The sequence below is a fragment of the Podarcis erhardii genome (assembly GCF_964252035.2).
Source record: "Podarcis erhardii genome assembly, chromosome: 14".
Taxonomy (NCBI): Eukaryota; Metazoa; Chordata; class Lepidosauria; order Squamata; family Lacertidae; genus Podarcis; species Podarcis erhardii.
Window position 1 is genome coordinate 46,519,993 of NC_138503.1, and position 17,069 is coordinate 46,537,061.

At 47.2% G+C, this 17,069-nt stretch overlaps 1 protein-coding gene across 3 annotated transcripts in view; it reads right to left on the reverse strand.

Annotated features, from left to right (window-relative positions):
- CIITA (class II major histocompatibility complex transactivator) overlaps positions 1-11,852 on the reverse strand; it is a 51,817-nt gene extending 39,965 nt beyond the window's left edge. The window contains exon 1 of one of the 3 annotated variants that reach the window (XM_081839566.1): positions 11,445-11,852. In XM_081839566.1, coding sequence (XP_081695692.1) covers positions 11,445-11,844 — 400 coding nt within the window. In that variant the 5' untranslated portion in view covers positions 11,845-11,852. Of the gene's footprint in view, positions 1-6,856; positions 6,999-7,277; positions 7,333-11,444 lie in introns of those variants that run through there. The other 2 variants (XM_081839568.1, XM_081839567.1) reach the window with 2 other exon arrangements.
- Positions 11,853-17,069: the final 5,217 nt, after the last annotated feature.

Consider the following 17,069-nt stretch of genomic DNA (forward strand, 5'->3'; position numbering starts at 1 on the left):
CTCGGCCCAGTATATCTGAAGGAGCGTCTCCACCCCCATCGTTCAGCCCAGACACTGAGGTCCACCACCAAGGGCCTTCTGGCGGTTCCCTCACTGCAGGAAGCAAGGCTACAGGGAACCAGGCAGAGGGCCTTCTCGGTAGTGGTGCCTGCCCTGTGGAACGCCCTCCAGTCAGATGTCAAGGAAATAGACAACTATCTGACTTTTAGAAGATATCTGAAGGCAGCCCTGTATCAGGGAAGATTTTAATGTTTGATGTTTTATCGTGTTTTTAATATTCTGTTGGGAGCTGCCCAGAGTGGCTGGGGAGACCTGGCCAGATGTGCGAGGTATAAGTAATAAATTATTATTATTATTATTATTATTATTATTTCTTCTGCATACGCTCCGTGTCCCTTCATTGGGCAGCGCATAGTGGCTGCTGCAGAGCAAGCAAGGAGTAGGCGATGCTGCCGCCGCTGTGTGAGTCGCCAGCTCTGAGATGCATCTACAAGCACCACGTGGCTAATAATGTGCTAACAAAATATTTATAACATTATATTGTTCCACCATTCATAAGCAGAATATATATAATCCTTGCATCAAGTCACAAATAATAGGAACCAAACAAATGTTCCATGAACCGAACTGGAAAGCGTCAGTCAATATCAAAGAACACTGAAATGAAGGCAAAGTGCATTTCAAGAGTCAAAATCTTCCAGATGTGCGGTGATAGGGGCGCCGAATAGTTTTTCCGGATAACGAACTGATTCTTCGTCAGCAAATAAGTTGTCCCTACAGGTACTTCAAATAGCAATGGATCAGCAATCACTTAACAGTGTAGTATTAGCCACATGTTGCTTGCGGTTGTTCAGAGTTTTCTGTTTTTGCAACACAGGGGATTACCTTGGTTGTATAGCTCTGAAATGAAGGTAGAAAGCAGAGCCACCCTGAGTGGGAAGAAAGGGGGAGCGGAGCAGGGGGCAAGAAGCCTTGAATTATTATTATTATTATTATTATTATTATTATTATTATTATTATTATTATTAAAACAACAACAGCATTACCCCTTTCTGTGACTAATTTATTCTTTGGTATGTGTTTTTCTTTTTGTAAATCTACCAAAGAAAAAAATAAATCCAGGATTAAGGGGTTTTCTCAGATGCTGGAGGGTCTGTGTGCTTTGTCGCATTGATATAGCGGTGGTGGAAATGTTCTGTGGGTGAAGGAGACAAAAATGGGGGTGGGGAGGTTCAGTTGGGGGACAGAGTGAGAAATATCCCTATTTTCATCTGAGGAATGTTGGAGGGTATGCATCTGGTGGTGTCCTCCCCACTTCCCCAAATCTTTTATTGGTTCTGGTTCCACATCTTTCTTTCTTTCTTTCTTTCTTTCTTTCTTTCTTTCTTTCTTTCTTTCTTTCTTTCTTTTTTCTGGGGTACGCATACCCCTAAACATTTTGTGAATCTAAGTTTGGCCTCATTGAGGGGGCAGTATTTCAATATGAGTAAGAAAATGAGAGTACCCTTAACATTTTTTAAGGAAAAAAGCACTGTGCGTATATGTATATACATATACATTGTTGTTGTTGTTGTTTAGTCGTTTAGTCGTGTCTGACTCTTTGTGACCCCATGGACCAGAGCGCACGCCAGGCACTTCTGTCTTCCACTGCCTCCCACAGTTTGGTCAAACTCATGCTGGTAGCTTCGAGAACACTGTCTAACCATCTCGTCCCCTTCTCCTTGTGCCTTCAATCTTTCCCTACATCTACACATCTACACACACACAGGAAGCAACCATCAATATTCCACAACCCTACCCCACTCAGAAGCACAAAATGTCTAATTATATTTAACTTCTAAGTCATTTCAGTTTTTCAATGAAGGTACTGTTCCACAAACGGCGTTTGTGTCCTCGGAGGCCCATGACCATGTTCTATCAGTGCTGTGCATGCGATAGGACCCTGCCAGGTTGAGGGGAGAGAAGTGGTTTCCTTGTGTCTCGGACACGGGTTTCCTGGTCCACTGGCCCAAAGAGGAGGGTCTGTGCAGATGGTTTGGTGCAGGGGTGCCAAAGAAGGATGTCAAAAACAGCAGAGCGGTCCGTTAGAAGGAGGTGAGAACTTAAGAGGCGGCTTGCAGAACCTTGCTGCTGTTAAGAGACTAGGGATGGATGCCAAAACACTAAGCCTTTATTGTGACTTATCTGCACCTTAGCAAGCGTCTCAGTGCATTACTCATACATAAACTGGCACATGTCTCTTTGGCCAGAACCTCCCATTGGTCCACCTGGCCGATGCGGGTGGCAGGCATCCAAGTCTTGCAGATAGCTCCCTTCCCTAGGCCTATAGGCCAAGCATCCCAAGCTCACAGATGCTTAGCACAGCATCAAAGGAAGCCAATTAGCTGATCACAAGGCAAGAAGGTAAACACAGACAAGCTCATTCTTGCAGCAGAGAAGAGTTAGTCCAAGGGTTAGCTTGACTACCAAAAGAGTCAATTAGCAGCAATAAAATTATGCTGGAAAGTGCAAGATAAGAACCCCGAACTGCCAATGACACTATCACTGAGATGCAGGCAGAAGGGGGAGCAGATCAGAGGGCAAGAAGCCTTGATTTTTTAAAAATACAGTGGTACCTCGGGTTAAGTACTTAATTCGTTCTGGAGGTCCATTCTTTTTTTTTTTAAAAAATGATACTTTATTAAGTTTTACAAAAGATAAACATTACACACAAAAAACAAAACATCAAAACACAAAAATACAAACGATCAACCTACAATGAAAAAGAGAAATCAAAAAGTTAACAAACAAAAAAGAAAAAAGACCCTCTTTTCAAGTTATTAACATTCATGAACTTATTTTCCTGACTTCCTCACACCTCCCTTTCTTGTATTCCAATTTAAAATTGGTTAGCAAATTCATTCTTATTAGTTTCATCCTTGATTACTTTCCCTCACATAGTTTATTTCTCAAAATTTTCATTTAATATCTAACCCTTCTTTTATACTCTTATTTTACCTTATTTACTAGAACCCCTTCATTTCATTTCAATGTCATCAGCATTCAAGAATTTTACAGTGTTTTTGTAGGTAGGTTTTAAATTTCTTCCAGTCTTCTTCCACCAGCTCTTCTCCTTGATCTCGAATTCTACTGGTCATTTCTGCCATTTCCATGTAGTCCATTACTTGCATCTGCCATTCTTCCAAGGTGGGTAGGTCTTGTGTCTTCATTCTTAACCTGAAACTGTTTTTAGCCTGAAGCACCACTTCAGGGGGCCTCCTGCTGCTGCCTTGCTGCTGGAGCACGATTTCTGTTCTCACCCTGAAGCAAAGTTCTTAACCCAAGGTAATATTTCTGGATTAGAGGAGTCTGTAACCTGAAGCGTATGTAACCTGAAGCGTCTGTAACCCGAGGTACAACTGTAAACAACAACAACAAGATTGCCCCTTTCTGTGGCTAATTTATACCTTGGTGTGTGTTTTTCTTTTTGTAAATCTACTGAAGAACAAAACAAAACCACCAGAATTAAAGGGAGCACGGCAAACCACAGATGTCAGCTTACATGGAAAAAGCAGAAGGGGTGCGTGCAAAAAATCCCCACACCGTTTCGATGTCTCCTCTGATTTGAAATGTATCTGTATTCAGTCGCATTCTGAATGCTGGCGAGATCTAAGTGGGACATTTTGCAGTTCAACTAGTGCATGGGTAGGCAACCTAAGGCCCGGGGGCCGAATCCGGCCCAATCGCCTTCTCAGTCCGGCCCGTGGATGGTCCCTGAATCAGCATGTTTTGACATGAGTAGAATGTGTCGTTTAATTTAAAATGCATCTCTGGGTTATTTGTGGGGCCTGCCTGGTGTTTTTACATGATTAGAATGTGCGCCCGGACACCACAACCATTGCTCAGAGCCCTTGTGATGCCCTGGGACTTGGGCTCGGACTCGGAACCAGAGGAGTCTCAGTCCGCACCGGATCCTTTGCCTCAGGCATCATCTGAACCAAGTCTGAGGCCTGATCCTGAAGAGCCCCAGTCTGCACAGGTTCCCCTGCAACAAGCACCAGCTGGGCCAAGTCAGGGGCCTGAGCCTGCCCTGCTCCAGATGCGGGGATGACCTCATTGCCTTCAGCTGGGCCATCACTTACAGCTGCTCCACTACTGGTTGGGTCAGGGGAGGCTGAGGAGGCCCCTGGGTCTAGTAACCCTCAACGTCTCCTGAGCTCCCGACTAAGGTCTGAGAGAAGGAGAGACCTGAGTACTCGCAGGAAGAGTGCTTGCCTTTGGGCGAAACAGGGAGGTGAGTCGCCGGGGGATCAGGACCGGATGTTACCCCAACAAAGATAAAAGGCTGTCAGACCTCGCCCCAGGTTGCGGGAGCAACATTGCTGTTTGCCAGAACCTGCCTGAGACCGTGACCTTGCCTGGTTTCCTGCCTCATGTCCTGCCTTGACCCTGCTGGACTGACTCCTAGTGAAACCTTTGGGTTCTGGCCCGGTCCTGGACCGCGTTTCACGGGTTACCCCTGGGCCCAGCATAGCCCTGGCCAGGGGTGGAGGATGAGGAAGGAGGTGGGGGAAAGCATCTGCAGTGGCGGGGAGGCATGTGCGGTGGAGCTGGAAGAAGCGGGCAACAGGGCAGCTCCTGCGGAGCACAAGGGGCGTCAGCGGGGGGGCGTCACTACCCTTCACAGCTGTGACGGTGCCTTAGGCCAAGCCCAACAGATGGACGCCTCTCCCCTGGCACCAGGGATGTCAGCTGCGCCGGCCATGCGCATGCTCCTTTCCCGCCCGGGGAACCTGCCCCCCACCACAGTGCGGACTTCCCTCCCTCCAGGCCGCCCTAAATTTGGGGGCGCTGGGAGGATCTTTGCACCCCGGCGCCACATATGCTAAAGACGGCCCTGAGTGGAAACCAGCCTTCAAATGCGAAATGAATCCAATGTCCTTCCCGTCCCAAAGGCTGGACCACTCCACTGTAAACTGGGCACCAGGCACTGAGAAATTGGGCTTAGAATCCCCCTTGCATGCTCTTCTTTTTGCCCCCCCCCCTTATAAAAAAGAAAATTGAATACCTGGGGTTTTGGACCCCTGGAATGTGCTCACCCAATTCCCCCCGCCCCACTGTTTGCTTTCAGCCCATATTGTTGCCCCACTCCCCACACCCCACAACAGGCAACAAACCCAATCAAACCCAACTTTTCCTTATCAGCAGGGGGCCCGCAGCTCTGCATGCCATTTTGCTGAATCATAAGAGCACCTGAAGCTTTGTTATCGCAGTAAATGACTCATTGGCTCACCGCCAGGAGGGGGAGGAAAAAGGGAAACACAACAAAGGACTGGCCTCCGTTAGTGCAACATCAATAGGCACAATGGTACTCAGATTATTGGTGGGTGCCTTAAGGAAACCCACAAGCACTCTCTGACTCCCCATAAAAAGGTAAAGGAACCCCTGGCCATTACGTCCAGTCGTGACCGACTCTGGGGTTGCGGCGTTCATCTCGCTTTATTGGCCGAGGGAGCCAGTGTACAACTTCTGGGTCATGTGGCCAGCATGTGGCAAACCAGAGCAGCGCACGGAAACACCGCTTAACTTCCCGCCGGAGCGGTACCTATTTATCTACTTGCACTTTGACGTGCTTTCGAACTGCTAGGTTGGCAGGAGCACGGACCGAGTAACAGGAGCTCACTACATTCGAACCGCCAACCTTCTAATCAGCAAGTCCTAGGCTCTGTGGTTTGACCCACAGCGCCACCCGCGTCCCTCTGACTCCCCATACATTTAGCCAAATCATATCCCTACTCACAACCTTTGGGAAACAGGAATTGAGGGTTCCCATAGGTGAAGGGGATAAGCATGGAGCCAGAAATTTAACGGGAAGGAGCTGAACTCTAAGTTATGTTAGCATACTCTTGAACCTCACCCTACTCTTGAGAAGAACATATCAGAGACACCTGAAAAGCAGCAGGGAGCCTTCTAGATGGATGCTCATTCTGTTCCCTCCACCCGTGCAAGATTTACGCAGTGTTTGCACAACGCCGTTGGCATGAAAACGCCCTCCTCTATTTCCCTTCTGTCTGTTATACTGGATTTAACCCTTTCCCCCATGGTGAACCTGATAAGCAGGCCCGGCTCCAGCAAGTCGGCCAGATTGAGCAGCGGCTGAGGGACACAGGAGCCCCTTCACCAGCCCCACTCATTTGTGGCGCCCTTCATCCTCCCGCTGGGTCTCTGGATGCAAGCAGAGCACTCGAGAGCACTGCTACCCATTCACAGTTGAAATATGTCTGGGGCCCCAGTGGAGGGCACAGAGTGATGCTGCCCCTAGTGGTGGCAGCAGAGGAAACAAGTGGCGCTCACGGCTGCTGCTGCGATCAGACCAAGTCCTGACCTGGCCGGAGGGTGCATGTGTGTGAGTCCCGCTGTTGGCATCATGCCAAGCTCCCAAAGGCTGGCACAGGCCTTGCCAACGAGCTTACCAAAAGAACCCCACCCAGTTGCCAGCGCCTCATTTCCAGTATCCAAGCAATAGGACCGCAGCACTGAGCCCCTGCCTGGAGGCTCGGAACAAAAACAAATCTAGCAAACCACATAAGGCAACCGTGCCTCTGAGGGCAAAAAAACCCCGGGTGCGAAATAAAGAGAACAATTTCCCAGGTGAGGACAAGAAAGCAAAGTAACAGCTGTTTGGATTTGCTGTGGCTCAGATAGACTTTCCCAGAGGAGGCAACGAAAAACAAACCAATCCCCAAACCGTGGAAAGCACTGCCCTGCACCCAAAGATTTTCCAGTAGGCAAAGCAGGGAACAGGAGGTGAAAAGGAGGTGATGCTCTTCAGAAAGAAGGCCATGTGGAGCAGATGGGAAAGAGGAGGAAAACTGACCTTGGAGAAGCTGACTGTCAAATGGTCCCATTCTGAAAATCTGCAAGGTGCAGGTTTTACAACTGAGATGCTCAAGAAGCAGCTCAGTCGTGTAACAGAAGAGGAACTAATTAAAGTGATCTCTCTGATCCCTCTCCTCCCCCCCCCCCTCTCTCTCTCTCTCTGCACAACCCCAGAAGTGGGGAGTTTGGTGCTGGCCATCACAATACTGGGGAAATCCCGGAAAGGGGACAAAATAGGAAATCCCCTTTTATTCTGGCACCACCGGTCAAGAGCCGGTGCACACATTAAATATGCCACCTGTTGCACAACTCTGAAGGCAGCCCCATTTACGGTAGTTTCCTAATCTGCCTCGCTGCAAAAGAAATAAACAAACCCACAGTCCGTCCTTCAAGGAGACCTTGCAAAGCCAGAAACTTACCGGACACTGGGAGAGCCCTCTGCTCTGCTCTCCCCCCTTGAATGTCAAGACAGAACAGGAATAAAAAGAGACCACCACATGAGACCCTCTGTTCACCGTCCATGCAACATGCAGCTCATGAGAGCAGAAGTGAAAGTAGGCAGGAGTGTGCTTTATTTTCACTTTCGGTCCTATTTTGTTGCTTGTGATCCAAATTTATCTTGCCATGCTGTGTTCAGGAAGCCTGCGGTACACTCCCACATTAACTCCAACAGAATGACTAATTATTATTGCTCCATACCACCCCTACCTCCAAGTGATGTAATAAGAATAAGAATAAGAATAAGAATAAGAATAAGAATAAGAATAAGAATAAGAATTCTTATTCTTTATGTACCACCCATCTGACTGGTTTTCCCCAGTCACTCTGGGCAGCTTCCAGCAAACTAAAACACATAATACATCAAACATTAAAAACTTCCTTAAACAGGGCTGCCTTCGGATGTCTTCTAAAAGTCAGAAAGTTCTTTATCTCCTTCTGATGGGAGGGCGTTCTACAAAGCGGGTGCCACTACCGAGAAGGCCCTCTGCCTGGTTCCTTGTAACCTCACTTCTCGCAGGGAGGGAACCGTCAAAAGGCCCTTGGTGCTGGACCTCAGTGTCCAGGCTGAACGATGGGGGTGGAGCGCTCCTTCAGGTATACAGGACCAAGGCAGTTTAGGGCTTTCAAGGTCAGCACCAACACTTTGAATTGTGCTCAGAAACATACTGGGAGCCAATGTAGGTCTTTCAGGATTGGTGTTATATGGTCCCGGTGGCAGTTCCCAATCACTAGTCTGGCTGCTGCATTCTGGATTAGTTGTAGTTTCCGAGTCAAAGGTAGCCCCACGTAGAGTGTGTTGCAGTAGTCAAAGCAGGGGATAACCAGAGCATGCACCATTCTGGCGAGACAGTGCGCAGGCAGGTAGGGTCTCAGCAAGCATACCAGATAGAGCTGGTAGACAGCCACCTTGGAAGCAGAATTAACCTGCGACTTCATGGACAGCGGTGGGTCCAAAATGACTCCCAGGTTGCACACTTGTTCCTTTAGGGGCACAGTTACCTCATTCAGGACCAGGAATCTTCCACACCTGCCCGCCAGGGTTCGCATTTCCTTTTGGGAATGAGGCACAGCAGAGCCTCTGATGTCTTTAGGATATTTTGCTTATTTACACATCTATTTGCAACCTGAGCCTTCGATGGAGGGTTTCCATAGCATTATGAACACCGCAAGACTGTCTTGTTTCTCCCAAAGCCACAGGCTTTGATTCCAAGCAGAAATCAAACATTGCCTCTGACTCTCTAATTGACTCTCTCTGCAGCTTGCTGCTTCACTTCTAAGTCACATTAACCCCTCTAAAACTCCCTATTCTAAACTCTGGCTTTATTTCTCGAGGGAGGGGGCCCCTACCCATTTGCAGTCTTGCGCCATGCCCCTTAGTGCTCCTTAATGGCTCATAATTTCTATGGGACCCTGTATGTAAGTGGCCTCCATGACGCTTTCTATCTGCCCATATGGGACCAGCACAAGTGGCCGGACCTGGTGAACTTTTAATTCCTTATCTCTACGGTTATGATTCGCGGGTTCCCACTTAATTTTATTTTGATTTTAAATGTGATTCGAATTGTATTTTAAACTAATCGTCTGATTTTGTGTTTTTAATGTATTATATATTTGGTGTTAGCCGTCCTGAGCCTGGTCTCGGCCGGGGTATAAATTGTTGTTGTTGTTGTTGTTGTTGTTGTTGTTGTTGTTGTTATCATCATCATCATCATCATCCTGCCAATCACCCTCAGGCTATCCTGGCTAGTCCAAGAATGAGAAGCTGTGATTCATTTCTAACACTACCTGGTTCCAGAGATGAGAGGGTCTGGCACCCAGCTTAACACCCAAACTCAGAACATTATTTTTGTTTTTATTTATATCCCGCCAGCATCCTGTCCTCACAGCGGCCAACCAGATGTCTCTTCTAGAAAACTGGCAAAAAAAACTGGCGCCCGCCCTGTGGAAATAAGCAGCTATCCTATCTTTAAAAGACATCTGAAGGCAGCCCTGTTTAGGGAAGTTTTTAATATTTAATGCTGTATTGTTTTTAACACTTGATTGGGAGCCGCCCAGAGTACCTGGGGAAACTCAGCCAGATGGGCCGGGTATAAATAATAAAGTATTTATTATTATTATTATTATTACTCGGCTACGATGAATCGCCAAAGAAGAAGGTGGTCTAGGACATGGGTGGGCAAACTGAGGCCCGGGGGCTGGATCCGGCCCAATCGCCTTCTAAATCCAGCCCGCAGATAGTCCGGGAATCAGCGTGTTTTTACATGAGTAGAATGTGTGCTTTTATTTAAAATGCATCTCTGGGTTATTTGTGGGGCATAGGAATTTGTTCATTTCCCTCCCCGCAAAATATAGTCCAGCCCCCCACAAGGTCTGAGGGACAGTGGACCGGCCCCCTGCTGAAAAGGTTTGCTGACCCCTGGTCTAGGAGCTTCCTCTGGGAGTTATAGCTCAGCTGCCTCAGGCACAACATCTTCCCATCTTCTGCAGCCAGCTCTGAGCCCTGACCCAGATGTGGTTTCATATCTGATGCCCCTGAAGCACCCAACTCTGTGCCCAGATCACTGCTGGCTAAAGGGATCGTGCCTGCAAGGGATGGGGAAGTGATTTGATTCAGTTTGGATCTGAAGGCAAACTGCCCCTAATCTTCACTTTCTAAAACAATACAGGAACCAAAACACAGCCCAACCCCCGGCATCCGGACTTCTCCAAATGCCGCAGTGCCAAACAAGCTCAAAGGAAATGCACGTGATGCTCAGGTAAAATGCGTACAAAACACATCTATTTGTGAAAAGCGAGAGAAGATTGCTTTGCAAAAATGTGGGCGGTGCAGGCGAAATCTGAACACAGACTTGCGTGGATCAGGAGGGATCCGTTGATGAATTTTCAAGAGAACTTTAAAAATCAGTAAACCGTAACCTAATGCGGAAATGGAGAGAACTGAATTTAGGATTGGGAAAAGGCGAAACTGAGGGAAATTGATAGATTCAGTCTCCCCTATTGCCTTCTGCATCTGCTCTCCAGGTGCTAAACATTGATGTGCAACCTCAAAGTCCCTGCTCTCTCTTCTTAGGGTCATAAAACCCTTAAGGGTTCTCTATTTTGACTCATTGCAATGAGGGACTCATAATGAAATAATCATGGGCAGATGGCCACCTGACCTTTGTTTAAAAACGTTCAATGGAGGACAGTCCACCACCTTCCGAAGGAATCCACATTCCACTGTCAAATGGCTTTTATCACCAGGAACTTCTTCCTAATGTTTTTCCCCGCAATCCCTTTTCTTGTCATTTGAATCCATTGGTGCAGACATGCCAACAGTCCTACTGTTCAGGATTGGAAAGCTTTGAAGCGCATAGCCCACTATTTGAAGGGGACTTTGCACTACAGACTGAGGTTCACAAGTCAGAAGACTGGATGTCTTGAAATCTTTGCAGATACTAGTTTTGGAAGTGACACCACGGATGGTACCAGCACTTCTGGAGTGTGCTACATGTACAACCACTGTCTGTTTGACTGGCTGTGCAAAAAGCAGGCGACAGTAAGCCTAAGTTCCTGTAAAGCAGAACTCAATGCCCTGTCATTTTCACTCATGGATTGTGAATGGTTGATGCAACTGTTTCAGGACATCAGAGTTTCTGTGAAATGTCCTATACAGGTGTATCAAGACAATAGAGCCTGTTTGGCTTTGCTGAACTCCGAGTTGCAAGCAAAGAACCAAATACTTGCAGATTAAGTTACATCGTGCAAGAGAGTGTATTCAGAAAGGACTCATTCAAGTGTCCTACCTGCCAGGAAATAAAATTCCTGCAGAGTCCTACCCTCTGGAGCAGCCGAAAACAAGCTTGCTCCATCATCCATGTGACAGCCTGCTAAGTATTTGGTCATTTTCCTTTACTGGACTGGGTAGCCCTTAAAATGAAAGGCTCCTTTGCCCAGAAATGCCTTTGGAATAGAGGACTGTCCATTGATAAATAAGACACACAGTGCATCCCATCACTCGCAGAACTGAGAACGGATGGACGGCAGAATTTCTGCACTGAAAATGTTGAGCAAGTGTATGATAAAGGAAGAAAAAGCAAACTTACTACTCATGCTTCTAGCTGATGCTGCACCATGTTGGCTCAATTGCATGGCCGATTTTTCCACCAAGGTCAACGAAATCTTCCTTGCTAGATCCTCTCTGTCCCTTTCGTGGAGCAACGTCTGGTAGTATTCCTTGGATATGACTCCTCCTTCCAACATGAGGTCTAAAAGTGCCTGAATCTGGATGGGTGATGCATCACAGACGATTCCTCTGACCCCTGGCAAGATCTTCCCGAAGAGATCCATGCCGGGGACGTCAACGGTGCGAAGAGGATTTGAGACTGACTCCGGATTGTTGACACTTATTGTGTATGCATGTAGAAGAAAACACGCAAAAAGTTGAAGTGAAAAAGAGAGCTGTAGCAACAGTTTCTCAGGACTCTGGCAAGTGCATTTCCTCATTTAATTGAAGTTATGAATATGACTACCAACTAAATCTAACCACAATGCTTTGATTTAATGCTAGCGCAGCAAGAAATATCTTCAAACCATGTGTGGCACCTATGAAGAAGAATTCAGGGTCCATCTGGCTCCCCATCCCGGTCTCACAGTGACCAAGCAGATGCTCATGAGAAGACCACAGACCATGGAGGAAAGCTGTTGCAAACGAAACTGTCAATATCTATGGTGTGCTGAGACCACATTTAGGCCACATTAATAGTCATAGTAACCCCCCAAAGAATTGCGGGAGCCATAGTTTCCTAAGGGTGCTGAGAGTCGTAGGGAGGCCCCCTATCCAAGCTACAATTCCATGCATCCCCTGGGAAGAGGGATTGATTCCTAAGCCACTCTGGGAAGGGAACAGGGGTCTCTCCAAACAACTCTCAGCACTCCCTTAATGGACTACACTTCCAGGATTCTTTGGGGGAAGAAGCCATGTGTCACGGTCCGGTTCATGGGCAACCGAAGTCCCGGCTGGGGACATCGGGACCGGGGGCAAGATGGCAGGGTGGGAGCAGGAACAGGGGTCCAGAATCCAGGAGTCACGAAGCCAATGGTCCAAGGGTCAGGAAGCAAGGAATTACAAAGTCAAGGGTCAACGGATCAAGAAGAAGGAGTCATGAAGTCAAGGGTCCGAGGATCAAGAAGCAAGGGGTCAAGGAGCCAAATGCAGCAAGGCAGGAAACGTGTTGCTGTGGCAAAGAGCCAAAGGGAAATGCTGACCTTATATCCCTTCCTGGCTCTTGCCACCAGGTGCTGTGAGTTACCAGTCGGCCTCACCTGTGAAGCTGCGCCTTGTGGGTGTTCCACAGGGCAGTCACCACTACTGAGAAGGCCCTCTGCCTGATTCCCTGTAACCTCACTTCTCACAGTGAGGGAACCACCAGAAGGCCCTCGGCGCTGGACCTCAGTGTCCGGGCTGAATCACGGGGGTGGAGACACACCTTCGGGTCTACAGAGCCTACTGACCTTTAGGGCTTTAAAGGTCAGCAGCAACACTTTGAATTCTGTTCGAAAACCTCTGCCTATGCTCTGGTACCCTCTAGGATAGATTACTGCAATGTGTTATACATTGGGCTGTCTGTGAAGGTGGTTCGGAAGCTTCACTGGTGCAGAATTCGGTAGCCAGCTTCCTCACGGGGCAAGAAGGTTTGAGCATATTGCACCGATCCTGGCCCGACTGGTGGGGTATAAAAAATGAAATTATTATTAATATTATTATCATCATCATTGAATAGGACGTCCCTATTTTTATCGGAGAAATGTTGGAGGGTATGCATACAACGGCTATGTTTTGGTTCTCATACTGTTTCAGGAGATGCAAATTTAATAGCTTCAGCTTGCAATGCAAAATGAATGGACTTCCTCCTCCTTCCTTGCTCAGAGACGACTTTGACATGGTTAACTTCTTAAGCTTTCTGAAACTGGGAGGTTGCCAGAGGTAACTGCCAAAAAGATTTCCTTTTGCCTACAGTATATTGCCTTCTGTTAGATAGTGGGCCTGAGTTCTCAGAAGTCACGTGATTTTTCCGCTCTGTTTTCTACAAAACGCTTCCCTCCCAGATCAACAGGTTAGCGCTGGCACGGCAACCACTTGGATAAACATTGAAGACAAGTTTCAGCTTCAGAGGTCAGCGATTAAAATATGTCAAGAGCACGAAGCCCTGTGGGTTGCTCAGTCAGTAACGCATGAGATTCATAATCTAAGGGTTGTGTGTTCAAGCAAAAGATGAGGCAAAACATTCCTGCATTGCAGAGGGTTAGACTAGATGACTCTCGTGGTTCCTTTCAACTCTACAATTCTATGATTGTAAGCGAAAGGATCTTGCAAATAATCAGAAAGCAAAAAGACCTTTTAAAAACCGAAACAACCTAGTGGGCGGAGGCAGCTCAGCTATTATTCCGCCCCTCCCTTAAAGAACAGTGAAGTTATTTTTGTGAAATGTGGGTTTGTATGCATGTGGCCCTTATCCTACGCTTGAACAACTAACAACCAGATTCTCTGGACAGGGAGACTCATTGGAAAATTGCTGCACTCGGTCCAGCATAGCAGTGAGCCTGATTCAGGAGCAAGCCTGTCTTTCTGAAATTAAATCATAAAGGGCAATAGCTAGTTTTGGACTGGTTTGACTATTTGTTACCTATTTGTCCAGACCTTCCAAGGGTCCCTATTTTCCCGGGACAATCCCAGATTTACAGAAGCTATCCTGGTTTCTGATTTGATCCCGGAATATCCTGCTTTTTCCAGTATACCTGAAGGAGTGTCTCCACCCCCATCGTTCAGCCCAGACACTGAGGTTCAGCTCCGAGGGCCTTCTGGCAGTTCCCTCACTGTGAGAAGTGGAGCTACAGGGAACCAGGCAGAGGGCCTTCTCGGTGGTGGTGCCCTCCCATCAGATGTCAAGGAGATAAAGAACTATCTGACTTTTAGAAGACATCTGAAGGCAACCTTGTTTAGGGAAGTTTTTAATGTTTGCTGTTTTATTTTGTTTTTAATATTCTGTTGGGAACCGCCCAACAGAATTATTATTATTATTATTAATAATATGAGCAACATAATTATTATTATGTCCCTATTTTAATTAGAGAAATGTTGGAGAATAAACATTTGTTTCTTCTTCCTGGTATGCTCTTTTGGGGGCCTGGTGTCAACAAGCAGCATGAATACATCAGCATGAACATAAGAACACAGGAAGCCGTCTCAGACTGAGCTGGGCTAGTGGTCCATCCAGCTCAGCATTGTCTACACTGACTGGCAGCATCTCTCCAGGGTTTCAGGCAGTGTGCCTCTCCCATCTCTGCCTGGAGACACCAGGGATTGAACCTGGAACCTTCTGTGTGCGAGGCAGATGCTCCACCACTGAGCCACCCTCCCCCTTAATGTAATGCAATATAAAATATAGGGGCTCCCACAGATGACCTGTTTATTCAGCATTCATCCTGATTTGCTAGCAGAAAGCTTACATAGTAGGGTTGCCATATTTCAAAAAGTGAAAATCCAGACCCAAAGGTGGTTGAGCTTCTTCTTCTTTTTTTTTTTTTTTTGCAAAATCTTTGAAGAAAATCCACCAAATTCTACACTTCTGACATGGCGTTTTCCCAGACGTTACACTGTTTCCGACAGCCGGATCCCGGCTATGTCCAGGAAATTCTGGATGTTGGGAAACCCTGTTATATGGATGCAGGCGGCGCTGTGGTCTAAGCCACTGAGCCTCTAGGGCTTGACGATCAGAAGGTCGGCGGTTTGAATCCCCGCAACAAGGTGAGCTCCCGTTGCTCAGTCCCTGCTCCTGCCAACCTAGCAGTTCAAAAGCACACCAGCACAAGTAAATAAATAGGTACCACTGCGGCAGGAAGGTAAACGGCGTTTCTGTGTGCTCTGGTTTCCGTCATGGTGTCCAGTTGAGCCAGAATTGGTTTAGTCTTGCTGGCCACATGACCCGGAAAGCTGTCTGTGGACAAACGCTGGCTCCCTCAGCCTGAAAGCAAGATGTGCGCTGCAGCCCCGTAGTCGCCTTTGGCTGGACTTAACCGTCCAGGGGTCCTTTACCTTTTACCTTTACCTTTTTACCTTATATGGTGGTTGGACTATGCCCTGCAGATTCACCCATCCCTAACCTTAGGAGCAGAGTATCTGATTTCAAGCTCTAGCAAATGTTAATTTAAGCTTTCTCCCTCCCACACCTTCTCTCTCTCTCTCTCTTTGAAGTTAAGAGACTTTTGGTGCACAGCACTGCCAGAGATGCCCGGGTGTCCCCACTGATGGGGGTGACAAAATGGTGGGCAGCACTCACCGCGGGGCCTGCAGTGCACCTGAGCCACGCGTCTCTCCTGGGAAAGACATGGTGGCTTGGGCGCACGCAGGCTCCGTGCACTATCCTGCACTATCTCTGCAGCTTTCTTATGGCACCTGGAAGCATAGATTTGATCCAAGGTAGGAAGAGTGTACCCAGTTATTCTCTCCGCAATCTTTACAACCCTGGACAGCATTGTTTTTCCCCTGACCGTGCAGCTCCCAAACCACACACACCGACCGTAAGTTAATACACTCTCCACAGTACAATGGTAAAATGCCATCAACAGGTCCTTTGAGAGATTGTTTTTCCGGAGGATTCTCAAAAAATATAACCTCTGCTGTGCTCTCTTCATCAGGTCTTTACTGTTTTCTCCCCAGGCTAGGTCATCGCTCAACTCCATTCCCAGAAATCGAAACACCAAGACCTGTTCTGAGACCCCACCCTCACCCCACCCTTATGGGCAGAGGCTTCTGTCCCTGAGAGGCTTCACCTGCCACTGTCCCAGGTTATTTATTTGTTGAGCATTCATCCTGATTTATGGGCAGATGGGGCTCATCAAGCTGGGAAGCGAGCCCATGCATGTAGGAGGAGAACTCTGGTCCTTAATCTCCGCTACCTTGTCGGATATCTTCAGGAGAAGAAAAGGCTCAGGAGTAAATCTTTTTTTAAAAAAGCATTTTTATTAGTTTTTAACATATTAATTAACATTCATACAACAGAACTTCTCATCTTATACAATTTTTTTTGGGACTTCCGTCAAGACCTCTGATTGTTTTTCGTTCTTATCACTTATTATGCATTTCTTCAGATTAGAAGTATAAGAAGGTATCTGAAGAAGTGTGCATGCACACGAAAGCTCATACCAATAACAAACTTAGTTGGTCTCTAAGGTGCTACTGCAAGGATTTTTTTTTTTATTTTGTTTCGACTACGGCAGACCAACACAGCTACCTACCTGTAATCAGAAATATATGACCCTGTGGAACCCATGTCTATCATTACCAAGGGGGCTACTCTAAGTAGGACTGGTGTTGGCTGCAAGCTAATAAAGATATTTATAAGAACTTAATGGACTGTTTTTTGTTTGTTTTTAAGCCCTTTAAAATTAGAGGCACCTGTCAGCAGTATACAGTCCCCAAATCTGCCCTTTCGCAAAGCTGCTCTTAATCTGATGACAGTTAACTCCCCTACCTCACCCACCCCACCCCCCACAAATCCAAGCAAACCCTCCCACTCTGCTCTCAAGTTGTCCTTCCTCCCAGCACAACACCTTCCTTCCATCTCTCCTCTTCTCCCATAAGCCTTCATGGGGGTAACCAGGATTTGGGGGGGCAGGCCTTTTGTCGGGGGGGGGAGAACCTCAGCTCCCTATCTATTTTTATTGATTTA